This window comes from Poecilia latipinna, unplaced genomic scaffold (assembly GCF_001443285.1).
Source record: "Poecilia latipinna isolate Pla-1442-1.1 unplaced genomic scaffold, P_latipinna-1.0 Scaffold590, whole genome shotgun sequence".
In the NCBI taxonomy this organism is placed as follows: domain Eukaryota; kingdom Metazoa; phylum Chordata; class Actinopteri; order Cyprinodontiformes; family Poeciliidae; genus Poecilia; species Poecilia latipinna.
Window position 1 is genome coordinate 211605 of NW_015113206.1, and position 26694 is coordinate 238298.

Below are 26694 nucleotides of genomic sequence, written 5' to 3' on the forward strand. Positions count from 1 at the left end.
TGTAATACAAAGCATCAAGGAGAATTTATGTTACATTCTACTCTTTCATGTACTGTTTCATTTGTGGGTGGAATATTTTAACCAAAACTTGAATTAAGTATTAAGGCATAATTTTAGGACTCAGCCTTAGTCGTCAGTTAGCTTTGTTCCAATCGGATTAATAATATGAGAGAGCAAAAACAGAAGATACAATTTACATAATACAATTTTAAATACGGTGAAAGTTTACTTCTGGAAGGGTACCAGATGCTCCCGCCCACCTCCTGCGAGCTCTGTGAGGAGAATTCAACGCACCCAGCAACACAGTCATGTGACTGGTCATGAGGAAGTAAACAGGGCAGCTGCAAAGGGGTAAGACATTTTAACCAGACTCTTAACGCGTACATATTTGTCACCACAATTCAAGTTTAAGTTCAACTAAAGCTCGTCTGACATACAATAAATACACATTTTCATGTATTTATATTTCGCCTGCCGTATCGCCAGTGATTAAATGCATTACTGAAGCTAAAGGCTAACTGGCTAATAGTAACAGATGATGGAAAAGCATAAAACAAAGTAAACACGCTTCTTGAAAATATCAATACTTCACGTGTATGAGTTTTTGTTAAAACACCTTCGGTCTACGTGAGTGTGTGCAAATGTTGAAAGCAGTTTTCTTAAAATAGCATCATAGTTATGCGTTGTGCATTGGTCCTTATAAATTAATACATAGCTATTTGTACTAATTTGCTTATTTTAAAAAGAGACAGAGTTGTACTTACGTGCATGTTCATAAATTGGTTCAAGTCAACTTAAAATTGCCTGAAGTTTTTGTCAGACGTCAATCTAATTTTAGTTGAGCACATGTGAAAAGAAGAAACTCCTTGTATGAAACAAGTTACCAAAAAGGAACTACCATGGAAGAAACAATCACACCAAATAAGTACTAAGTAAAAACATATTAATTGATAGAAAACCGGAATAAATGTCATATAAAATGTAAATTTGCAAAACACACTCCTAAACTTTGAAAAGAAAGAATGAGAGACGGATATAGACAGTGTAAACCATTACGTTACTAGATGCTAAAAGATCAGAAGATGTGTGCTAACATGGAATAAAGTAATATACATCATAAAATTTCTATTTATGCATGATACATTTTTAAATAGCTGTAAAAATCAGACTCTACATCCACCGAGAGCTGCAAAACACAAAACAGGTGTAGTAATAGTAATTCTTTAAACATTTGTTAAGGTTATATGAATTTATTCAAAATGTTTTTCATCAATATCTTGCACTAGTAATCAGTCAGGACAACATAACCTGATCAAAAAGTCTAAAGCAATTTTTTTTAATGTTTTTTTCCTCCATGTAGAAATATCTGGAACATTTGGAACAAAAGGAAGACCGCTGCTCTCTCCAGCCACGATGGTGGACTTCCTAGCAGACAATAACCAGTGTGGCCAGGCGATTCTCCGTATAGTCTCCAGAGGAAACGCCATTATTGCAGAGCTCCTGCGTCTTTCTGACTTCATCCCAGCAGTGTTTAGGATGAAAGACAAAAGTGACCAGCAGAAATACGGGGACATTATCTGTGACTTCAGCTACTTCAAGGTACGAAACAAACCACTAAACTGAGGTGCATGAAGTCGCTTTAAGGTCTCGGCTTGATCTACGTTGTCGGTAAGAGAGAACGATTGCTTGTATTTGTGTGACGTGTAATTCTTTCTTCAGGGTCCTGAGTATTACGAGGGGAAGCTGGAGGCCAAACCGGACCTGCAGGACCTAGACGAAGAGTTCAGAGAGAATAACATCGAGATTCTGTCGCGGTTCTATTTGGCTTTTGAGAGCGTCCACAAATACATAGTGGATCTAAACAGGTACTTCATTCATTTGTTTTCCAGATGTATTTGGAGAGGCATTGCTTCACTTGTACAGTTTCAAGTCTATGTGTAATATTTTGATTTAGGAAATGAACCGCAAACTGTATCTTCAGTCAATTATTTCACCTCGAAATAACGATATTTTTTATTTTTGCCAACTTGTAGCCCATTTCACACCCGGGTGTTGCAGTTTTGGCATCCATGTTGTACATCAGCTTACTTCTCTACATAGAAGAGAATTTTTCATGAATTATAAAGATTACAAGTCTTCACAGAAAAGGAGAACTATCAGCGCACATCACCTTGAACACACCATCCCCACAGTGAACCACGGTGGCACCATCATTCACTCCACTCCTTTAAAGATTGTTTGGAGTGAAAATTTTGAATCCCATTTATTCTTTTCTTTCTACTTTATCATTAGACTTAATTCTGTTTTGGTCTATTACATTGCAGAGAGACACTTTGATAGTTTATGTAAACACGTGTCCTTCTAATGCTGCATCTCTGCAGGTACTTGGATGACCTCCATGAGGGCGTTTACATCCAGCAGACTTTGGAAACTGTGCTCCTAAACGAGGACGGGAAACAGCTCCTTGTAAGAGACGGTGATGCTTCTTATTTGGCAATCCTTTACCGTTAGATGCAAGCTGACGTAGCTGATTGTGCTCTGTCTTAGTTCTCACATCAAAGTAGAGTGTTTTGATTTGGCTTAACCTTTACGTTTTTTTTTTATGCCCACCCACCCAGTGCGAGGCTCTCTACCTGTACGGAGTCATGTTGCTGGTTATCGACCAGAAAATTGAAGGAGATGTCCGGGAGAGGATGCTCGTCTCCTATTACAGATACAGGTGAGAGAGTGTGACTCACACAGCACCCCCCGCCAACAAACCTCCCTCCCCCCTGCGGAGATACAACATTCTCCGAGTGAGTCACACTTACAGTGACACGGTGTAATCCTGCTCACAGCAGAAGCTGAGTCACTCACTTGGCTCATGCAAAGGTTATCCCCCTACAGCGGTTTCTCAGAAAAGAAACAAAAAACAAACGCATGCCATATTGAAGCTACACCGTTTTATGTAGAATATTTTGACAAAAGCATCTAAGCGCATTAGTGCCACAATGTCTGGTTTGACTAAGACCGGGTTTGTTGGCGCTTCAGTGCCGCCCGCTCCTCTGCCGACTCCAACTTGGACGACATCTGCAAGCTCCTGCGCAGCACCGGCTACTCCGCCCAGCCTGGAGCCAAGCGGCCGGCCAACTACCCGGAGAGCTACTTCCAGAGGGTTCCCATCAGCAACACTTTCATTAGCATGGTTATCGGGAGGCTGCGCTCAGATGACATCTACAACCAAGTGAGTAAACGCGTCATAAAGCATGTATCGAGTGTATAAGCGAGAGTACGCTGTAGATCTGATGAGACTTTAACATAAGGTATTGATTGTAGCCACATGTTAGTAGGATTAATCAAATTTTTGAAGAATTTATGTTTGGATTTTTTTTTTTTCACCAATGATCTCCCTTGGTTTCCATAATTCAGAGTTATACTGGCGCTCCTGAGCCCATTTGACAAGAGTGTTTTATAGCTTTTATTTATTTGGAGTTTGAATTCAGGTCAAATCTGTGATGTAATATCAGAGCCAGGCTAAGATTAAAGTCGTAATTTTATGAAAAACGCCTACATGAAAAATAAAAAATTGAAATGAGGAATGTTGAGCATCTTGTGAAGTTATACTCTGGTATAGGCTTTACAGATGATACTTTAAAAAGTACTTAATCTTTTGGCACATCATCATCGAATTATCATCAGTAGCAGGACTTTGAAGCAATTGTGCAAATAATCGTCTATTTTGGAAAAACTGAGCTGGTCACGTCAGACCGTGATAACTAAACTATTTTTTCATTAGAACAACTTATTTTTAGACTTTTTTTTTCCTGGTAAAAAATGTTCTTTTTTTTTTTTTTCTACTAATATTATAACTACATTCTTGTAGCTAAACAAAAATGCTCTTAGCCTGGCCATAATTATCCATTGTACATGTTGAAAATATATTCTGTAATTTCTTTTTTTTTTTTTTATAAAAGAAAGCAAGCAAAACAAACAAACAAAAAAGAAAATTGATTGACATTGTAAGTCAGGAATGGTATTAAAAACCTGAGATTTCACTTTAAGCCGTATCGCCCAGCTCTGTATTCTTGACCCGATCCATGACTGTGTCCTCCTGTCCCTCAGGTGTCCGCCTACCCTCTACCGGAGCATCGCAGCACGGCGCTGGCCAACCAGGCCGCCATGCTTTACGTCTGCCTGTTCTTCAGCCCCTCCATACTGCACACCCAGCAGGCCAAGATGAGGGAGATAGTAGATAAGTACTTCCCTGACAACTGGGTGAGATCTCATTTTCTGTTTTTTAACACGAGGAGTTTTTTTTTATATATATATATATATAAACTCAACGTTTACAGTTTGATGTTGCGAATATTATGTTGTAGGTCATCAGTATCTACATGGGGATCACGGTGAACCTGGTGGAGGCCTGGGAACCATACAAAGCTGCCAAGACGGCGCTGAACTACACCCTGGACTCGGCGAACATCAAAGAGCAGGTGATAAAAACAGTGCTCTGTTTGGGAAAGTACGGAAAGCGGGTCGGGTGTCACTTTAAGGAACGGGAAATCAAAGGACAGAACACAATCAAATCTATTACTTTAATAAAGATGCAAGATGCTTAATTGTCCTGGAAACATTGCCGTTCATCGTATAACAGCCACTGCTTCGGACAAATAAATAAATCTGCTTCTTTCACTTCCATCACTGGTTGTAGGCCTCCCGCTATGCAGCCAGTATGGAGAGCCTGAGGCCGCAGGTGCAGCAGCTCTTAAAGGAAGGTTTCCTCAGAGAGGAGCTCATCTTGGACAACATTCCCAAACTACTGAACTGTCTGAGAGACTGCAACGTTGCCATCCGCTGGCTGATGCTGCACTCTGCAGAGTCGGGTGAGCATATTGAACAGGTGTTTCTGGAGAAAAGGAAGTAAAAGGGTTTTCTGTTGTTTTAAAGATATAAATCACTTGGGTTTCTTGTTTAATTTGAGTTATTTAGCAGATTTGAATGAGTAAAATCATCAGTCTGTATATCTCCAAAAGCTGGCAGAGACTTGCTTTAAGAAGCTCGCAGCTATTTTTGTAGCCAAAATTGAACTTCCAAGCTACCGATTCAGGGGAAATGCACATGTATACCATTTCTTTTGACTTTAAAGCTATACACTATATATATATATATATATATATATTTTTTTTTGCTGGTCTACCACCTAAAATCTCAGTTTATTGCTTTAACCTGACAAAATGTGAAAAAGTTAAAACGGTTGAAACACATCTTTGATTCACTGTATGGGAAAAGTTTATGTAAAACAAAACAAAACAACAAAAAAAAACAGGCATGTTTTGTCTTGCAGCATATGATTTGAACAACAAGCGGTTGCGACAGATCAAAGATCAAGTGCTCAACGACTCCAAGTACAACCCCAGGATCCTGTTTCAGCTCCTGCTCGACACTGCTCAGTTTGAGTTCACACTCAAAGAGGTGAGGGGAACCTCTGCAAAAAAATTTTTTTTCTCCTTTTAAGTATAACATTAAAACATCCGTTATTTAATTAAGAACAAACGTTTGGAACTACATTTCTCAGTCGTTTGTGTCTGTCCCCGTTAGCTTCTAGCTTACGGCGGAGGCAGCATAAGGCGTAGCCAGTTTATCGCAAGCAGACGACGCAAATTTAACTGTTCTAATTACACATAAGACCTGACTAATCTGTCTTGATCGGCGAACCATCTGCGCGGTCCCTATTCCAGATGTTCAAGCAGATGCTGTCAGAGAAGCAGATCAAATGGGAGAGCTACAAGAAAGAGGGATCTGAGAGAATGACCGAACTGGCCGAAGTCTTCTCCGGGGTCAAGCCTCTCACCAGGGTGGAGAAGAACGGTGAGTTAGGACGTGGTTTCAGCTGCGTATGGATGGAGAGGCCACTGATTGTTAGCGTTGGATCAGAAAAAGCTCCAACTTTTAAAGACAATAATGTTGCTGCTGCTGGATAGGTTTGGCGCTAAAAAAAAAAAATAATAAAAATGCCAGAAGTAGCATGAGTTCAAATGGAGGCTAATTATTTAATCTGCAAGTTGCACAATCCTCTGCTAACCTTCACAGAGAATTTACAAGCGTGGTTCAGGGAAATCTCAAAGCAGATCGAGTCTTTGAACTACGAGGACTCCACAGCTGCCGGGAGGAAGACGGTGCAGCTGATCCAGGCTCTTGTTGAGGTGAGGAGGATATTTATATTTCACCGAGGCGTTACGTCTCCAGATTAGATCAGTTCCGACGTCATTGTGCTATCCCTCGAAAGTAAGATTCATTTATTTTTTTTTAGCATTAGCTTCTTTAGAGATCAGACAGATGACTTAAAACAGAAACTGCTTTCTTTACCATAAACGTTTTGTTGCAAAATTAATCGTAAAACAGAAGCAAATAATTAACAATCATAAGAATGAAAACAAAAATTCTTAACTAATCCCGTTGAGCTGTCAAAATGCTTTTTGGTCTTCACACTATATCCTGGGTTTGGAAAACACTGTATATTACCATAAATACAATCTTCACCTTGATCCATAATGGTGGCAGCAGACAGAGAAGTGGTCCAATGACGAAGGAAGAAAAAAGAGGAAAACAAATGAACAGCGTCAAGATGGGAGAGGGTGTTTAAAGCATATTCTCACAGTTAGTGTTGTTATTTTAGCCAAAGGCTGCTAAATACTGACCTGTAGCAGGTGAATTTCTATGTAGTAACTTACTTTGAAATTTTTACTCATTACTCATTGGTTGACATTAGTTTTCATCTATGAGCTTTTTTTTTTTTTTTCGGCCATTCATTAAAGGGTGAAACATCCAGATGGTGTTCACATCTTCAATAGATATTAGAGGCTAATAAAATACACGTGAAAATACATTTTTACAACAGGGAAAATAACAAGAGGCCATAAAACTACCACAGTTTTAGTATTTTGTCTCTCAGTCTTTCAAATAATAATAATAATAATTTTTTTATGAGTCCAGGTCCAGGAGTTTCACCAGCTGGAGTCCAACTTGCAGGTGTGTCAGTTTTTGGCCGACACCAGGAAGTTCCTGCACCAAATGATCCGCACCATCAACATCAAGGAGGAGGTTCTGATCACCATGCAGATAGTTGGAGATCTTTCCTATGCGTGGCAGATCATTGACAGGTACTTATTGATGACGCATTGTAAAACGTTTCAGAAATATTGCAGAGCGGCATAAATTGAAGCGAGATTCAGCACAGCATCAGTCAATCGACAAATAATTATGATGAGAAAAGTTGTCTTTTTAGCAACTGATTTTTATTTATTTGTTTTTTTTTGTACAGCACGGTTATTTTGTGTTTCCAGATTGTCTGAATTAAGCCAAGAACTTCAGTAACCATAATGGCTTAACTTTCCTTACCACAAAACGTCCTAAAAAGACACCGAGCTCCAATTATTTAGATTTTTGTACTTATTTGTGCTCTTGCTTTTGTCTGCATGTGGCAGTTTTCCTCATTCTCCTCCTGACTTTCGTTTTGTTCTGCAGCTTTACATCTATTATGCAGGAGAGCATCAGAGTCAACCCATCCATGGTGACAAAGCTGAGAGCCACGTTTCTGAAGGTGAGGACCATTTTGTACGTCGGCCGCATGCAGGCGCTCAAACATCGGATGACGAGCACGGATAAATTATTCACGCCATTGTCGTGAGGTGTGCATGGTGGAAAATGATCATCTTGTGGGTTTTTGTGTGTGTGTGACCAGCTGGCTTCTGCGTTGGATTTGCCGTTGCTGCGCATCAACCAGGCCAACAGCGCCGACCTGCTGAGTGTCTCCCAGTTCTACTCGGGAGAGTTGGTGGCTTACGTTAGAAAGGTACCTAGCGATGCAGTAACTTGCAGAAGTCTTCAGACCATCTGGACTTTCTCAAGTTTGATTTATTTTGCATGTATTTGTTTGGGATTTGTTTTTATGCCACAAAAAGAAACGATGCACTGTTCTTAACACACTTTACAAATGAAGCTGTGAAAAGTGTTTTGTATTTTGTTTTCAGCTCCCATGAGTCAATGTAGAAACCTTTTATCTTCTGATTACTCCACCAGCTTTGTATCCATAGCGACCGAAATGTGTGGCATTTCTTCTTTTCAAAATAGTCCTCACTCAATCGGATTGGATGGAGAGCATCCGCTAACAACATCTTCTTTTGAATTTTGTCAACGATTCTCAATTAGTTCATTTTCACATATCATTATGCTTTGATGAAGCATTTCGTAGCTTTGTCTAGACTGAGACTAAGTTAAACTCACGTGGTCTGTGAGACAAAATCCAAATAAAACACCCAGAGATTTGAGGTTTGCAGAGTATTGAAATCTAGAAGCACTTTAAGGATTTGCCTCCTGTACTGTTAGTGACTGAATTGTGATTGTTTCTTGAAACGTCTGCTTGACAGCTTGCCAAAACTGTAAACTTTTCCCTACAGCTTAATGCACTTTATAGCAAACAACATTAATGTTCTGGTTCTGCTCTGGTTGCTGTAGGTGCTTCAGATTATCCCAGAGAGCATGTTCACCTCTCTGGCCAAAATCATCAAACTTCAGATCCACGATATCATGGAGGTGCCCACGCGGCTGGATAAAGACAAGCTGAAGGACTTCTCCCAACTAGGAGCCCGATACGAAGTAAAGCCATCGCCGCGGTTCAGTCTCACTCCTCCTCCAGTGCTCACTGCATGCCAATGAAGTGGAAGAAAACTCCTTTTATCCGGCATTAAATTAAGAAGATAGATAAGAGGCCCTTATGACTCTGTTTTGATGTTGATTCATCTGCTGGATGGGTGTCGAGGGGAGGGGGGGGGCGTCGTGATCGCTGGCGTTTCTGAACATTTTTTCAGTTCCCACTCGCGGCTTTTGATGTAAAGAACAAATTAAACGGGAGGGCTTTGTGTGGAGACGGATTGCGGCAGTAGAGTTACTTGAATTGCTTTTAATTAGAAAGCGAACGGCAGAGGTCGCGGCTTTCGTTTTTGAAATGGCTTCAAATGAAATGTGATTTCTGCGGGTAACATGAATGGGTCCTTGCAAACGAAAACAAGAGGGTAAATAATGCGACTTAGGTAAAGTGTCTCAGTGATGGTTATAATAGAACGACTCTGTCTCACACTGACCTGATTTGAGTGTGTAGATGTGTCAAACTAAAGGCCCGGGGACCAAATCTGGACCACCGCAGCTTTTTATGTGGCCCTTTAGACTCTAGAAGGCCACATAAAACCGACTTTCAAGAGAGAAGTTGTGTCCTTAATTATTATTTTTATTAGTCAAATCAAAGCTGCTTTTATCTGTTTGCTACTGAATTATATTAAAGTGAAAATATGTTCAATACGATTTCATTTTAAGAAGTACTCATTGAATGCCGAGACAGCTATTTGTTAATATTTCAACACTTTCTTAATGGGTTTCATCAATGCATTCTGGCACATTCAGACTATTGAGAGCATTCATGGTCTTGCTACGGCGCAAAAAGAAAAATAACTCTTTTATCCTTGATTTAGCAGATTACTCCCGCCTCTCAAACCCTCAAACATCTCTCTTCTTAATGTCATTCCAGGTGGCAAAACTCACCCATGACATCTCTATCTTCACGGAAGGCATCTTGATGATGAAGACCACCTTAGTGGGAATCATCAAAGTAAATGTTTCCCAACTCAATTTCCACAAAGTACAGTTTGTATAATTGGCGTCATTGACGTGTGGCGTTACTTTAGGTGGATCCCAAGCAGCTTTTGGAAGATGGCATCAGGAAGGAGCTGGTGAAGAGAGTGGCGTATGCTTTGCACAAAGGCTTAACCTTCAGCCCCAAGGCTAAGGTGAGGCATCGGATCTGTTTTTCTCTGATAGCAACGCCGCTCGGAGCCTTTGGCAGTCTTCGGTTCAGATTACATCGATAGTCAGAAGTGAAGATCGTTCTCCGGGATGCTTGCCAGAAACAGATTACATGCGAAACATTCTTTCTTCTGGCTTAACTCTCAATGAAGACATGTTTTAGTCATTTTGCCGCCTACAAAGGTAAACGTGAAATGTTACTGAATACGAATACGTTCTCAGCCCAGCGAACTGATGCCGAAGTTGAAGGACATGGCGGCCACCATGGACGGCTTCTACAGGTCCTTCGAGTACATCCAGGACTATGTCAGCATTTATGGCCTTAAAATCTGGCAGGAGGAAGTTTCTCGCATCATCAACTACAACGTGGAGCAGGAATGCAACAGTTTCCTCAGGACTAAGGTCAGGCTTAATACACAATATGCTTCTTAAAGCTTCTATGACAACCCCATGAAAGATTTACTAACAAATGTTTATCTCTCTTCCAGTTAGAGTGGTTGTTATCTATTCATTTTGTTATTAATTGTCCCATTAATAGATTTGTTTATGCTGCTATGCAGATCCAGGACTGGCAAAGTGTCCATCAGTCCACACACATCCCCATTCCAAAATTCCCGTCTGTGGATGAGTCAGCCACCTTCATCGGCCGTCTCTGTAGAGAGATCCTACGAATCACCGATCCAAAGTAGGTCACATTCTGATTACAAAACTTCTACAGTCACTTTCTATATTCATTGGCTTCATGGTTGGAGATTTCTAAAAAGCCTGAAAATAAATTCACCTTTTGTTTAGAGTAATCCCACATTGAACATTCAATGAAAATGCAACCTTCAGTTTGAAGGTTTGATTGAGAGTTCATTGTTTTTACTAAAACCTCAGGTGGCGTAAATATTTTGTTCCCCTGTTGTTCACAAAAGCAATTTGAATTACTTACAAGGATCTAGAAACTAGGTTATGTCCAGACTTCAGGATTCCCTTTAATGTTTTGTTCTCTACACCTCACAAGTTTTCTATGGGTTTTAGGTCTGAAAACTGAAATAGCAGAAGATTGATCATTTCTGTGTGGATTGGGACTTCTGGCAAATTTTTTAAATCTTTTGGTGTTTCAAAAGCAAACCTCACATCACTGCCATGTATTATAAGATGGCTCTCAAAGCCTTTGGAAAATAAATAGTCAAACTGCACCCTGTATTTCAACATATTTATCCTTCGCTCACGCAAATCCTCCTGGACAGTTTGGGGCCTAAAAGATAAGGAGCTTATTTTATGTCAATAATTCCTTAATATTGATGAAAAATTCCAGTTCCACTGGCAGATCATTTCTCTTATGACTAGTACTTGTTCACAAATATTAAAGAATGATTTACTTACAGCAAACTCCAAAATCTTGTCGAAAAGTCACTTGTAAGTCAGTCTTGTCTTATTTCAAGTGTAAGATATTTGCACAAGAAACTAGACCAGAAACACTTAGTAAGATGTTTTTATAGGGTGACATGTTACATCGACCAGCTGAACACCTGGTACGACTTGAGGAGCCACCATGAAGTGACCAACAGCAGGTTGTTCTCTGAGATCCAGAGCACCCTGGGGACATTTGGTCTCAACGGACTCGACCGACTGCTCTGCTTCATGATCGTCAGGGAACTTCAGGTAATCAAACTCACATCCCAGATCCTTCTTACAAATTCACTGAAGCCCTCCGCTCACATAGGCTTACTAATATTCATTCTCCAATCTGATTGTGTGTTCAGAACTTCCTGACAATGCTCCAGAAAACCATCCTTAAGGACAAAGCGGCGATGGATGTTTTCAAAACTGTGCTAGCTGCTGTCAACCCAGTACAAGGCATTGTGGGTAGGTATTTACTCAGAAAAATTTACAGTCAGATTTTTTTCTTGTACATCTTCCTTATTATTTATTTATTTTTTTGTTTCAACAGCTAATGCCAGCAAACTCTATGCAAGCGCTGTGGCCAAATCACAAAAGATCTGGGGTGCATATCTGGAATCCATCATGAAGGTAGCAACTTCCTGTTGACTGAGGAGTGAATGGAAAATAAGAGGCACTGTCAACTTTCTGTCAGAAACGCAGAGCTTTTAAATGTCTGAATTGTTGTAGGTTGGCCAGATGCAGATTCTCCGGCAGCAGATTGCAAATGAGCTGAACTACTCCTGCAAGTTTGACTCCAAGCACCTGGCAGCTGCTCTGGAAAATCTCAACAAGTACGTGTGTTCTCACCACCAAGCAGAGAATATTTTAATCGTGTCTCAGCACTAAAATGGCTTTCCTCTTGCCAGAGCTTGAAAGAAAGGATTAATTTCAGAATATACATACAGTATTAATGCAGATAGGGCTGAAAGGATTAGTTGGATTATTTTCAATTAATGGATTATTTGAATAGTCGACTGGTTGACTCAGAAAAGGTCATTAAATCAGGGCTGTCATGAAGTCAAAACTATAAAAAGTATGTAAACATTTTAAGTTTGTAAATAGGTTTTAGGAGTTTTAGCTTCATCTGGTTCAGATTTTCTAAAGGAATCCTGTTATTGCATTTTAGGCAATAAAATGTTTATTATCTTATTTAAATGGGTAGCTGAATTACTTATTATTATTAAAAATATTTGCATCTTGTAATGAATTTCTAAAACTGTCTAAAACAGGCTTGAGTCATGATAAAGAAATCTGTGGAATGTGCCATTTTTTAAATCTGGTCAATCAACATTTGTGTTGGATATAAATGTAATGTCAGAGAATGTTTCTCAATATGAATATGCTTGTATCTCACCAGGTCTCTGCTAGCAGACATCGAAGCCCACTACCAAGATCCAACCCTGCCCTATCCTAAAGAAGACAACACTCTTCTGTACGAGATCACTGCCTACCTGGAGGCCGCTGGCATTCATAACCCACTCAATAAGGTTTGCAAAAACAAAAGTTTCACTTACAATTCAGTGATTTTGCCATTTTCACATGTTTCATTTTGCCTTATCGGTTTTTATCTTCCACAGATATACATCACAACAAAGCGTCTTCCGTACTTCCCCATCATCAACTTCCTGTTTGTTGTTGCTCAGTTGCCTAAGCTTCAGTACAACAAGAACCAGGGTAGCTCCTTGTGCAGTTTTACTTTTTACATCTTATTAGTGGCCTGTTTTGTTTTAGTCCATCACATAAAGTCTCAGCAAAGTACATTGTAGTCTGTGGTTGGAACATCACAAAAACATAAAAAAAAAAAAGTATGTTGACTTTCCTGCTTTTTGACTGACTTCCTGACTCGTTTTCTTGAAGGAATGAGCTGCAGGAAGGCTACAGACCCAGTTGACTGGCCACCACTAGTACTCGGGATGCTCACGCTGCTCAAGCAGTTCCACTCCAGATACACGCAGCAGTTCCTGGCTCTCATTGGCCAGTTCATCCGATCTATCATGGAGCAGTGCACAAGGTAACAAAACGTCAGAAAACGTTGACTCTTGGGGAAGTTTCTGGTTGTTTCTTAGAGCTTCATAGCTGCACATTTCGGTTTCTGTTTTATTCCACAACAGTCAGAAAATCCCAGACATGCCTTCGGATGTGGTGGGAGCGCTGATGTTCCTCGAAGACTATGTGAAGTACACGAAACTCTCACGCAAGGTAGGGCAACAATCAGTTTGTCTTACACATCTGAAAAGATGGCAAGGATCTGTAAATGTTAAAAAGACGTATAATTTTATGTCAGTACATATGTGTTTCACAATGCTTGTCTGTAATGTATTAAGCAGTCAAATCTAAAACATTTTGACAGCTTATTTGTGTGATGGTAACATGTTTCTCCTCTTTCCTCTGTATTCTAAAGGTGGTTGAAGCTCACGTACCCAGTTTTATTTTTGATGAGTTCAGAACAGTACTGTGAAGATCTGGCTATCTCATTTCATCTTAAGGTCCCTCCACTTGCTGCCTGGGGTTTTTCTCCATTCCAAACATTTTGTGTTGTAGTAATGGAAAAAGTACAAGTGGTATACATATCAACAACAATTTTGTTGTTAGTTAAAATCTTTCAGTAAGATACTGTACTTTTCCTTTCCTGAAATATAGACCCTTTTAATATTTTTTTATATGTCATATCAGGAGAATTGAAGGTGTTTTAATAATGCCTTATGAATGTAAGCCTCCTCTAGTAGTTTACTTACATTTCATGTGTTAAACTAATACAATCTGCACTAATTTTGAGTTGTACAATAAAGCTAATGTGGATTGCCTTTATGTACTAATAATTTGTGCCATTGTTTACTGAAATTTGCCAATAAAAAGGATTCTTGATAATCTCCTCATTAGTTTTTTATGTGATTCTCTTATTTTGAAAATAATTTACCCGGAAATGAAGCGTTTGCCGCTTTTGAAGGGGTTTTTCATCCCTGTTTCGTCATTTGGTTTAAATGTGTGTTTTCTAAAAACTTAAAAAAAAATAAACACAGTAAGACGCTGTTTCTAAACTTAATGAAATAACTTTGCGGTTAGCCGTTAGCAGGTTGCCGCGGACGTTAGCAGGCTAGGCTAACCTAAAGTCGCCTCTGTTGTCACCAAAGACAAACGTTGCAGTTGAAAATGTCTCTGAAAGCTGTGGACGGAATACTGTCCAGCTTGAAGTCATGTCAGACAGACCTCGGGACAGGAATGGACATTGTGACAGATGTTGCTATGGACCTAGCGGAAGCTCAAGGTAAATATCACAGACTCTTTGTGATCATTTTTTTGGTACAGTAACAGTTTTCTCCAGCGTGTTTTTGTTCTTGTACCGTTTTTAATTAACGTATTTATTGTCAGGGATAGAATTTTTTTAAAGACATTTTTAAACTATAATAATGAAACTGATACATGTTCATACACTACTACTATTACAAAAATGAAAGTCATCTCCTCTGATCTTCTCCCCAAACCTTATTATTGTGTATTAGGAGGATCCAGATGTAACATTCACCTTTTAATGTCATATCTGTATGTTTGCATTCTACAATCAATATTTTTTTTAGGAACGTTTAACCAAACAGTATATATATTCTGTGATTATTTCTTTTTTTTTTTTCTCACAAGAATTATATGAATACCTTAATATTTCGACTAACGGCATCTTTATTATCTAGGTGATTATGGGACAAATAAAACTTAGTGTAATAACTTTGATATTAGTTTTGTGCACAGCTTTGGAGCTGTTAATAGTACTAAAATTCAATATGATCTCTTTAAACATTTGTATTTGGTTATCAAAATGATCCGAAATTCAAATCAGATAAAAAATGTTACAAATATTGAAATAGAAACTTTAACTAATTGTGTTTTCTAACTGCCAAATTGAAAATAAGCTACTAATTCATTTGTGTCTTATCAGAGATTTAAGACGCTTGATCTCTGTGTGCAGTTATCAGATAACATTTACTTACTTAAATAAAGCAGTTTAATAATTCCCTCTGTGTGTGTGTGTGTGTGTGTGTTTTGCTCAAGATGAAGAGATGAACCCTGGCATCAAAGAGATGGAGGCCATGATTCTGCAGTGTGCGAAGCTGGACAGGGAGATAAACTACTTTGTAGATATTGTACAGCAAGCCACAGCTGAGGTGAATCACAATGTGTCACAATCACAATCCTCCAAATGGAAAACACTTCAGCACTACTTTTAATTCACCAAGATCAAACATAAGAGGGATTATGGAGAAGAAGACTTTAATTAATGAAAAGTACAACGTAAATGTTTGATTCCCAAATACATCATTGGAGTTTCTGTTTTGGCATTTCTTTTTACTTGATGTTTTTCACATCTAATAAATCATTCTGAAGCTTTAGGTCAATTATATTAAACTTCTTTTCCGGTTTAATAAGCTGACTAACGTGTTTCTTTCTGTAGGTTACTCCCCAGCAGCCAGAGGCCATGTTCAGCCTGTCTGCCAAAGTGAAGGAGCGGTTTGCAGAGAGAATCGCTCAACTCTCCAACGCTGACCTGAACAATCACCAGAAAGTGGCTGCATTCAAGGAGAACATCAAGAACGCTCTGCAACAAGGTTAGACTTTGTGCTTCTGTTGGTCAGGTATTGATTTATGTGCAAAGTATTTACACCCCTTGAACCTTTCCGCCACTGTATCGTGTTAAAACCACAAAATTCTGCATGTTTTGGTTGGGATTTTATGTTTTATGATTTTATGTTTGGAATTGTGCCATACACAATTCCGAACCTACCAAAACATCTCTTTTTTAAACTGAGGGTGTTTTGGCCAACATGCAAAATGCTGTTTGTGCTGAAAAACTAACTGTACATCACCTTAAACACATCATCCCTAAGAGAGTGTGGCAGCAGCATTCTGTGGGTGTGCCTCTCTTCAGGAGGGACAGCGAAGGTAGTCGGAGTTAGTGGGAACTTGGATGGAGCTGAACAGCAGAACTATCCAAAACATACATTCAGTGGTGTTTGCTGCTCTCAGATTCTCTCCATCCAATCTGACTGAGCTTCAGCTATTCTGCAAAGACGAATGAACAGACGTGTCACTTTGCAGGTGTGCAAATGTGTGACGGAGATGCCCAGTGACTTGCAGCTGCAACTTTAACAAAAGATAGTACATACATGAGGGTATTCTGACTCAGGTCGCTGAATATAGAGGGATATTTAGCTTTTATTTGTTTTTTACCATATGGAAAATGGGACTGAAACTAACAATTATTTTAGCAATCCATTCTTCTTCTATCTTTTCTTTTTTAGAGAATTTGACCCACATGAAGCTAAAACTATCACATTAGAGGACTTCTGGGTGGAACATATTTACAATTTTTTTTTTCTTATCTTAAATGCAAAAAGCATTTATTTTTTTGTACCGTTTTGGTTTGAGTGTGTGTAATCCAGTCAGCGATTATAATCGATTACTAAACCAGTTGACGATTATTTCAATAACCGATTCATCACGATTCATTTGATCAATCGTTTCAACCCTAATAGAAAATGTAACTGCAATCCCATGTTTGTGATAAATGTTTCATGGGAAATTTACAGACTTTGTGCATGGGTATTTATTTTGGAGCAAAATCCATCACCGCTGAAGTGCTTCATCCTGGCATATTCCGTAAGGCTAATCCTGTCCAAGCACGGCTCTTTTGCATACTGGGTGTCTTCCAGTCGTCCTGTTGATGTTCCAGTTCATCATCATCGACTCGCTGTGATTGGACACAAGCTGCGTGCATGTTGTGTTTTCTCCAGCCGATCAGGACTCCGCAGAGGGCATAGAGGAACTCGACGAGGACATCGCCGTCACCCAGAGCCAGGTCAACTTCACCTGCCCGCTCACACAGGTAAATCATTCCTGGATGCTTTAACACTTTCTTTTCTGAACTTCCCATTAGAAATCACTCACACTTTCCAGTTTCAGCAACTGAATGTGTTTTTTTTTCTCTTTTTTTCTTTTTTTGTTCTAAGTTTTGTTATTCAAAGTAACCTGCTGTGTATTATCTGCATTCAAGGTGGAGATGGTGAACCCGATGAAGAATAAGAAGTGCAACCACCACTACGATGAGGAAGCCATACTGAGTCTGATCAAAACGAAGTACAGCCAGAAAAAGAAGTGCCGGTAAGACACTCTCCCTGCGAGGACGCTTAGAGAGTCGAGTCAGGTTCAGCGCTGGTAAACAACTCGGCAGGTTGGCATGGGACCAGCAGCAGGCTTCCTTTAATTGGTTAAAAAAGAAACACGGATTCCTCATTGTAGCGCTTTGATGTTGGAGTCGAACTAAATGTGGAGCTCTGATAAAATCCCAAAGAAACTCTTCCATTCTCCATTCTCAAGTTTTTGATACGTTCTCAATAAATACTAACTAAATCTAGCTGCTGCAGGATCCATCCATCCATCCATTTTCTTTACACCCTTGTCCCTCAGTGGGGTCGGGAGGGTTGCTGGTGCCTATCTCCAGCTATCGTTCCGGGCGAGAGGCAGGGTCACCCTGGACAGGTCGCCAGTCTGTCACAGTGCTGCAGGATCATCTCAGTAAATAAGAGTAATATTGAAAAGAGCAAATATCTGAGTGACTCAACCAGAAGGTGATGAAAGATTGATGAAAGTAGTTACTGTAAGCCCGAAACCTAGAGTATTACAAAGCTTGAATGTCGTAAATGAACAATGAAATTATTTTTAATGCAGAAATGTTGGCATACTGAACCTGGTTGGGCCTCTTTTTGCATGAATTCCTGCATCAGTGCAGAGTGACATGGAGGAGGATTTTAAAAAGTCCAACTTTCTTTAAGTTCTCCCTTTCTTCCCTGAAACTCTTCAGTGGGCTTTTCTTCACAATCCCCTCCAGGCTGCAGTTATCACACTTCTGCTTGAGCACATTTTTCTACCACACTTTTTCCTTCCACTCAATTTTCTTTCAGCATCCTTAGATGAAACACACTCTGAGTTTTATTAGCAAAGGTGAACCAAAATGAATGTTCAAAATAAACTTCTTTGCGACACGAGTCTATGTGATCTCTGACTTTAATTTCTTGAATAAAGTTACTGAAATATCCAAACTTTTTAATGATCTATTTTATAAAGATGCACCTGTATACGAGGTTGGTTTGCACTCAGTTATCTGACAGAACATGTTGGAACACAATTTTCAAGTCGGCATACAGTGAGCACCTTGTGCGTTAAAAGTTGCTTTCCGTTTGAACATCTAAACATGTGGTGTGTGTCCTCCAGCTGTCCTGTGGTCGGCTGTGGAAATGGAGACGTCAAAGAGTCCGACCTCATTCCTGACCAGATGCTGAGAAGGAAAATCCAGAACCAAAAGCGTCACAGCAACAAGACATGACGCTCTGCTTTGTATTTCTGTAACCTGTAGCTTTGAGAGCAGGGATTGTTTGTAATGTTTTGAAAATATGTTTTGGGCTTTTTTTCTTCTAGCAGACGGTTGATGTTCTGACATTTCATTGCTTGTATATGAACGTTTCATATATTTTCTAAATAAATGATATTAGCTCAAATGACTTTTTTCTTCTTTTTTTTTTTCACCTGATGCAGTATATTAACTTAACCATCAGAGGGCGCTGTTTCTCCAACATCAGTGTAGAAAACAAACTCCAGCATGGATTCTGAACTCTTAGCCTCAGGTTTGGACCTTATCTTACCTCTGACTCTTTAAGAGAATCACAACTAAATAATAATAAAAAATACAGCTTCTTAAAGGAAAGCGCTTTATTCTCTCAGCAGGAACAAAAGGAAATCCTGAATCAGGAATGTGAGCAAGCCATAAACAAACTGTTCTGCCACCTCCTGTGGGAAATGCTCTTAGGTGATTACATTTCTCCTTACATGCTGAGAAGGACCATTGTTCCTCAGAGAAACAAACAAAGGCTGCGTTGAGATGAAACTAGGTGAAGCTAATCTTCTTAATACCCTTGCATCAGGCATTCTTAAAGATCTCTAATAGCTGTGTCCATACAAGGCCCGAATCGCACGGCAGTAAGAGCACTTCGCCAGCAATCAAAGCTCTGGCTGATGTTGACTTTTTCATCTCGTTCTCGTTTAGGGGTAATTTAGAAATCATTTTCTGTGGAAAATGGGGAACTCGTATCGGCCCGTTCATTAACAAGCGCTGTGTTTGTACCGAGTTTTTAATTCAGGCATCTAAAATGGAGGCATTAAAATGTCTTAAATTCATTTAAAATAATATAAGTTGCCCTTAAATACGTTAATCACTGATCTGATATTTTGTCGTGGCAGGATTATTTAATCTTTTATTATTATTATTTGCAGGACTTTTCCACCAGGCAAACGATTGAGTCGCCCGCAGACATCTTCATTGCATTCTGTGAATTTAAGTGGTTGAAGCTACTGCTAACTAGCTGCTAATAAACTGTTGCGAGCTACCTAGCTTTTTGCAACTATTATAGCATGGGTAAATGCAAATTTATTGACAGTTGGCTTGATGACATTTTTGGCACTGGCTCACCGATAGGAGTCTAGGTGCATTATGTGCAAAAACATTTAAAAAAAACTTTTAAGCTAGGAACTTTAGGGATTAAGGTTAAAGAAAGCCTTATGCAACGTGAAAATTACAAAGCTGCTAACAAGAACCACAAACAAATCCCAGAAATTTCACAATTACTCCGTTTTGACTTTAATACAGCAGGATCTCCAAACCATTCCTTGTATTTGTGCTTTTTTCAGTCTTAAATTTAATTAAAAAGTCTTAAATTTGACTTGCTGAATGTAGATATCCTTTGTTAGCTATTTAGAAGGATAATACTAATAATAAAAAAAACCATCAATACATGGCACAGGCAGCTTGGTATGGCTGTGTTTTACCTGGATTTTACACTTATCTCCAACAAAAAAAAAAAAAAAAAAAAAAAAAAAACCCCCGGGGTGAAAAATGGTTTTAAATTTAAGTCTGGATATTTGGCTTGGTCCATGGAGAATGAACCTTTGGCTCTCTCAAAGTGAACATATTTTCACTAAGTCTTGGCACAAGAGGATTGGCAGGAGCAGGGATCGAGTTGGACGGACTGGGAAGAGACTGAGGCTCAGATAAGATTCGAACAAACACAAAGTTCTGATGTGATCCAGGCGCACGCTCTGGGTCATTTCAAAAGAGTTTCAGCCCAACATTAAAAATGTAACGTGGATTCTTGTGCATTTTGACATGAAGAGTAACAATGCACATGAATTACACTCCTGGTAAAGATCAATGAAAAGCCTTGAGATGAAGTCAGTTTATTGCAGTTGTTTGATTTACACAAATCCAACATTTCATTCAAGAACATTATTGGTAGGTTTAACAACTCTTCTGTAATAAATGTAGTTTTATGTCTACTTTAAAAAAAAATGATAAATGTTTCTAGGAACTTTTAAAATATAAACCATGACTTTCTTTTCTGCCTTGCAGGGTATAATCTGATGTTATCTTAATGCCACCCAGTTGCTAGTGACGAAAAGACAAAAAGTACATTTATTTTCATGCTCTTTATACATCTTCATCAAGAGCGCCAATAAATGTGTAGCACTCTCCCGGGCTTCCCGTCTAAAGTGAATAAAGCCGGTTTTACACTAGACTTGAAGTGCTACATGGGCTTTACTGGAACCGATGTGAAGAGAGGGCACAGAAAAGAAACAATTACAACGACCTTGTTTCTAAAGGTTTATTGATTCATACCAGAAATGCATGAGTCCAATTATTTGTTGTAAATATTTTATCTCTGAAAAATTGTCAAAACAAACCTGCATGGAGCTTGCAAATTCTCTCTATGCATCGACGGGTTGTCTCCGGTTTCCTCCCACCGTCCAAAGACTTTCATGTTAACTGGTTTCCCCAAATTGTTTTTAAGTATCATGGTGTGGATGCATGGCTTCTCAGCATTATACTGTGATTAAAACAGTTATTTTGTGCAGACCCTTTCAGTCATTGATCACCGGAGATGGGCAGCAGCAACCCTGTAAAGATAAGTGGTATATGGATGGATGGAAATCTCACGTGCGTTGATGGGGCGGTTTTTAAGCAGAATGTGGCTTAGCTGTGTTTTCTGAAATAAGCTGAAAACCCTACGGGCCGTGTGCCGTTACATGTACATACCATTAAATTAGAAAGCCATCGAAAAGTTGCTTTATTTCAGGAATTCATTTCATAAAGTAAAACTTATAAAGACCCAGTACACACCGCAATAACACAAGTGATCACTTATGTTAGCTTTAATAGCTTTGGCTTGCAGCCAGTAAAAATCCAGCAGTACGACAGTAATAAAAATTATCTTTAATACAGAGATGTTATGTTATGACCATGTTACGGCCTTCACCATTATGGGGAAGACTGCTGAGCTGGCGCTCTGCAGCTGGCAGTCGTTGATGGCCTCCATAAGGAGCGTGTGACACAAAAGGTCAATTTGCAGAAAGGCTGAGTGTTCAATGAGGCCACTGAGCGAGCACGTCAATAGAAAGTTGAGCAGAAGGAAAAAGTGTGACATGAGCAACAGGTGTCCTGTTAGAGTCCAGGGAAGATTGTGAAGCGAAGTCCCTTTAGAGATTCTGGGGAGATTCGTAAGTCTCAATGCTTCAAGGTCCGCCACAAACTTATAGCAATGTGTCTGTGCTTAACTTTTAGGTTTCACTTTTAAATTAATTAACTGAAATAAATTGACTTTCAGATTAATATAGTGAGAGGACCTGTATGGAGGTGATAACATATTTTTTTTTTAGCTGATGAACTCTTTTTCCACCCTGTGTGAATTAACCTTTTCCTTTTTACCTAATTTAAAAAAAATAAAATAAAGTGCTTTTCATAATTTGGAGGCACCTTCTCCTGAGGACTGTCCAATCATTTTCGCTTCTTTTGCTCTGTTTAACAAGCTGAACATGTGATCTAATGAGCTAAAGTGTTACCTAAACGATGCAGTTACACATGATGAATGAAACTAATAGAAACATGATAAATTAAAAGGAACTGGAAACTGCCAGAGTACGTTCCTAAAAGGCAGATTTTTCTTTCTTCTTCCAAGAGTTGAAGTGTTTTCTGGCTTACTGTCGCTTTAAATGACACCTCCTCCCAGCAGTCGGTGGATCCTGAGCGAGTTTCATTGCAACAAACACTGGGCTTCATACAACAGGCAGCCTGTGTCTGTGCAGCACCCTGAACCAACACGGCGCAACAAGCCGCCGCACAGGAAGGACAAAAGCTGCCGCTCATGGTTCCTCATGTAAGCGCGGAAGAGACTCGCAGCTGCTGAACTACAGGTGAGATTGCCGCAGGTGACAGAACATGACTTAATCTAACAGCTTGGCGTTACACCAGCAATGTAGGTCATAAGCAGCGTTTTAATGTGCTTTAAATGCAGTCAAAAATGTCCCGTAACCTCCTTCTGCCGGAGAGTTCAGGAGGAAATGTGAGCCAACAGGTGATTCAGGTCACACCTGTTGGGAACGAGCTGGAGTTAAACTTTGCCTTTAATGTCCTCACTTCCGTTTCCTCGCAGATCTCAACAGTTGGTGATCGTTTGTGGGGGAGCACAGCCTTACAGCTGGACATGGATCGCCGGTGCCCCTCGTCTCCGTTTTGGATTTAATTCTGACTCTGCCTCCTCCTCTTTCCGTCTCCTGCTGAGGTGTGAGCGCAGAGAACAGGTGGATCCTGTCTGCGTGCCTGTGTGTGTGTGTTTGCACGCGCGCGCGCGCGCGTGCCGTTTTAGTCTCGTCTTTATGGGGAATCAGGTGGAGAAACTAACGCACATCAATTACGCGGAGGTACCAACGTCGGACCCGAACGGCTTCGATCCGGATGGCGACGGAACGCGGATCGGCGTCTCCTACATTTTCTCTAACGACGACGACGACCAGGAACAGGACGACAACCTGGACCACTTCCCGCCGGACAGTCGGCCGGTGAGCCACGAAGAGAAGCCCTTCGACCCGGACGACGAGCTGGAGTGCGTCGTCTACTACCGAGACGAGTGCGTCTACGAGCGGAGCTCCGGAGCCGCGTCCGTCTCCCCGGAGAGCCTCCTGGCCAAATGCAGACCTGGCGACCTGCTGGAGTTCGTGGCCACCGGCCAGTACCCGCACTGGGCCGTTTACGTCGGCGACTTCCAGGTGGTGCACTTGCACCGCGCCGAGGTCAAGAACAACTTTCTGACCGACGTGAGCCAGGGGAAGAAGGGCAGGATAGTGAACGGCCTGTACCGGCACCGTGCGCTCCCGCCGGAGGTGATCGTGCGCAACGCCATGGATCACGTCGGAACCAGAGACAGGGACCTGTGCTGGAGGAACTCCGAGTGTTTCGCGGCCTGGTGCCGCTTCGGGAGGCGGGAGTTCAAAATCGGGGGGGAGATACGGATCGGGAAGCAGCCGTACAAGTTAAAACTGCTCTTCTCCGAGAAGAAGAGCCACGTGTTGGAGTTTCAGTGCCTGGAGGACGTGATCATGGAGAAGCGGAGGAACGACCAGATCGGCAAAGATGCCGTGATGCAGGAGCTGGCCAACCATCTGAATGCCACGCACGACCTCAAAGAGGAGCGCTTCGTAAACTGATGGGTTTGCCTTGGACTTGACGAAGGAGATGTTGGACGGGAGGACATGTGCTGGTGTCGAGGGAGAGCTCTGTTACCTCTTGATGAGCCAGTCTAGAGCGGCTGTGTCACTCTGCCACAGGATGTGCAGAAGAAAAGGAGGGAGGAGGTGGAAAGTTTATCTTCACAAACTTTGATATCTGGAGCAGCACTTGCTCCATTCTCAAGTGCTTTAGCAAGGAAGCTCTCAAGGCTTGAGAAGAATATTCAATACCCTAATTTGCACTGGCAAGTTAAAATAACACAACGGCCCCCACACACTCACCCCCCAAAATAGCCTAAATTCCTCTCTCCTCTCTTTAAATTACCTCAACCTCAAGATCCACTGAGTTACTGTGATGAATTTGCATGAGATCTACTTGCAGCCTTATCTGTTAGGAGAGAAAGTAAGATTTAAACGACCCTTGAATCTTTGCACACTTGTGAGGGACCCCCTCCCACGTTACCCGAGACCGAGTTCTCCAAGTGGTGTGCTGCCCGTCGTGAAACTCAGGTGCCGGATACTGATGCAGAGTGAGAGACTACCTGTACCTTTTATCACCGTTTTCTCTCAGTGTTAAGGATTCCCATGCGTTGCTTTATAGCCAATCATCTCACAGCTTTACCTGTGGACCTTCCTGTTCATAGCCATATTTGTGCACCTTTAATGATCCGCCACTTTTAACAGTTTATTTTTCTTGACAAAACTAAAACGAAAATCATGTTTGTATGAAGGCTTATGGAATAAATTTATATTTGAAGATTAACGTTTTTTTCCTTGCATGTTTTTTTTCCCCCCTCCTCTAGAAAGGTGACATGTGAAAGCAAAGCCAGCCCAAGGTAGAAGCAAACCAAGCGGCTGTCTTGGACCGCTGAAGTGTTAGTTTTCATACAAGTCAAGTTCACAGACATAATCTCATTGTGCATAAGGAGACATATGTGGTAATTGTGGGGAAAAAAAAGTTGTGATCAAAACACGCAAGTGTATGTTTTATTTGAACTTTATACGCATTTTGTCATCGTGTGTCGGTGCAGTGGCTTAAAAAAAAGTATTCGAGAAAGAAAAAAATATTTTCCAAAATATTGGAACAAATATCTGAAAAGTGTGGTGTACATTTATATTCAGCAGCCCCCTTTTTATTCAGTGCAAGTCACCTAGCTAGTTAATAAAGTCAGCAGAGTTTTAATCAGAGAATCGTGTGGCAGCACATAAAAATGCATGCAACATTTCATTTGTAAAAAAATTGTTTAACAACAACTTATTAACTCTCTTCCAATTCACAATTATGCAAAACTTTGTGTCAAAATGCGTTCTTGCTGGTGGTTGTGAAACAGTTCCAGACTTTCAGAAGGTGTATGGATGGTTACATTCTAGTTGTGAATCATGATAATATCTCTACCAGATGATATTGAGTGAAAACATGTTGAAATGTGGCGCCTGAATGTGACTCAAAGCTGCCTGAACTGTCCACAAGTAAAATGGCAAACTATAGTAGCGTTAGAGAGACTAAAATTAAAGCTCCGTTGCCAGTTTTTATGTAAATGTTTGCTTTTCTCAGGCAGCTCCCTCAAACCACTTCAGCATCAGCTTCTTTTGTATTCCAGCCGTATGATGGCATCTTGCTTTGTTTACATCCCTGCTCCCGGATAAGTCCTTATTTAAAAAATTTGCCCGCAGGCTAAAATATTCTCCAGCCTTACTTGTCATTCAGGCCATTACTCTGAGTTACAGAGTGTTTTTATATTTAATGAAAGGGGGAAAAAAGTACTTTTTGTTTCTCTACACAGAAAAAAATTGTTTCAACTCAAACTGCTGATGAACACTTTTCTAAAGTTCTGTATCTTACAAGAGATATCGTTGAGGGTAATTATCGCTTATGTTGTTTCCGAAAGGTTGGGACAAAAGTGCCATCCACAAGCATTGAACGTTTTCACATTTTGTGACTTTGCAACTACAAACGTCCAACTGTTCATGTCCCTGAAGTAATGCTGAACTGTGAAGTGGGAGGTAAATGATAAGTGGTGCTCCGTCTTTTAGCTTATAAAGCTGGAGAATATGCTACGCATTAGCGACCAGTCAACAAGAAACAGATTTGCAGTCACTGCAATTGCAAACCTACCCCAGCGACTTGCCACACTTTTCAGTTTTATTTGTAAAATAAAGATGTCATACATCACTATTTTGTCCCCCTCCTTCTCCTCCCCTGTGCTTCAGAGGAAGCTCATGATCGCAGCTCTCACAGGCAGTCAGTAACTTCTGACTGTGTGCTTTCCTCAGGTAATATATGGAAATAATGCTGTAGTCATTTTGTGGCAGGTAAGGTCCCACCGGACCGAGAGCAGGAATATAATCAACACTGCTTCCAAACAGGAACGCTGCCGGACACATTAGCATCTCCTCAAATCTCTGTGGTCTGCTGCGCTGATGAAACATGAATTGTATGTGATGCATATTTATGATAACCAGACTCTCTTTTTTCATTTTGCTTCCTCTCTCTCTCTCTCTCTCTCTCTCTCTCTCTCTTGTAGCACCAAACAGAATTGGAGCGACACCGGCTGAAGCAGAGTATTATAAGCAGCTTCCAGTGCAGTTGTGTAACTGTGAATATTAACTCTTTTTTCTTTTTTCTTTTTTTTTCCCATCATGTGTCAGAAACAGAAATGGGATTACACATACATTAATTAGATTTACTCTGCATAAATTTGTACCTCTTCAGCTCCGTCTATGCACTGAACATACAGCGTGAGGCGCGCTGTTATGCTGTGAAAAATGGTCGAATGCGAGCGGCTGTGCATGCATTGTTGTGCAGTTTCCTTAGAGAAACCTCAAAGCTGA

The 26694-nt window shown here is 40.4% G+C and overlaps 3 protein-coding genes across 4 annotated transcripts; all 3 read left to right on the plus strand.

The window, feature by feature from the left end:
* The first annotated feature begins 262 nt into the window (after positions 1-262).
* washc5 (WASH complex subunit 5) lies at positions 263-14137 on the plus strand. Of its 2 annotated transcripts, none has more exons than XM_015042461.1 (29): positions 263-351; positions 1361-1599; positions 1720-1865; positions 2382-2466; positions 2619-2719; positions 3031-3223; positions 4102-4254; positions 4359-4472; positions 4691-4862; positions 5324-5451; positions 5718-5847; positions 6070-6182; positions 6973-7139; positions 7504-7579; positions 7721-7831; positions 8494-8634; positions 9560-9640; positions 9717-9818; positions 10057-10236; positions 10395-10519; positions 11322-11484; positions 11586-11688; positions 11774-11853; positions 11953-12056; positions 12623-12752; positions 12843-12939; positions 13123-13276; positions 13377-13464; positions 13667-14137. In XM_015042461.1, exons 2-29 carry the CDS (start codon positions 1414-1416, stop codon positions 13721-13723), a joined length of 3480 nt encoding a protein of 1159 aa, XP_014897947.1. In that variant the 5' UTR covers positions 263-351; positions 1361-1413; the 3' UTR covers positions 13724-14137. The 2 variants fall into 2 exon arrangements, with proteins under 2 accessions (XP_014897947.1, XP_014897946.1); XM_015042460.1 differs by lacking the exon at positions 263-351 and adding an exon at positions 1128-1204.
* A 48-nt stretch (positions 14138-14185) lies between these two features.
* nsmce2 (NSE2 (MMS21) homolog, SMC5-SMC6 complex SUMO ligase) lies at positions 14186-18812 on the plus strand. Its single transcript, XM_015042463.1, has 6 exons — positions 14186-14530; positions 15310-15422; positions 15710-15863; positions 17049-17140; positions 17309-17415; positions 18526-18812. The coding sequence occupies exons 1-6, from the start codon at positions 14416-14418 to the stop codon at positions 18635-18637; spliced, it is 693 nt and encodes a 230-aa protein (XP_014897949.1). The 5' UTR covers positions 14186-14415; the 3' UTR covers positions 18638-18812.
* A 3372-nt stretch (positions 18813-22184) lies between these two features.
* Positions 22185-24625, plus strand: lratd2b (LRAT domain containing 2b). Its single transcript, XM_015042464.1, is given in 3 exon segments — positions 22185-22455; positions 22457-22551; positions 22791-24625. Coding segments are annotated over 3 exon segments (1251 nt in total). The 5' UTR covers positions 22185-22350; the 3' UTR covers positions 23842-24625.
* Positions 24626-26694: the final 2069 nt, after the last annotated feature.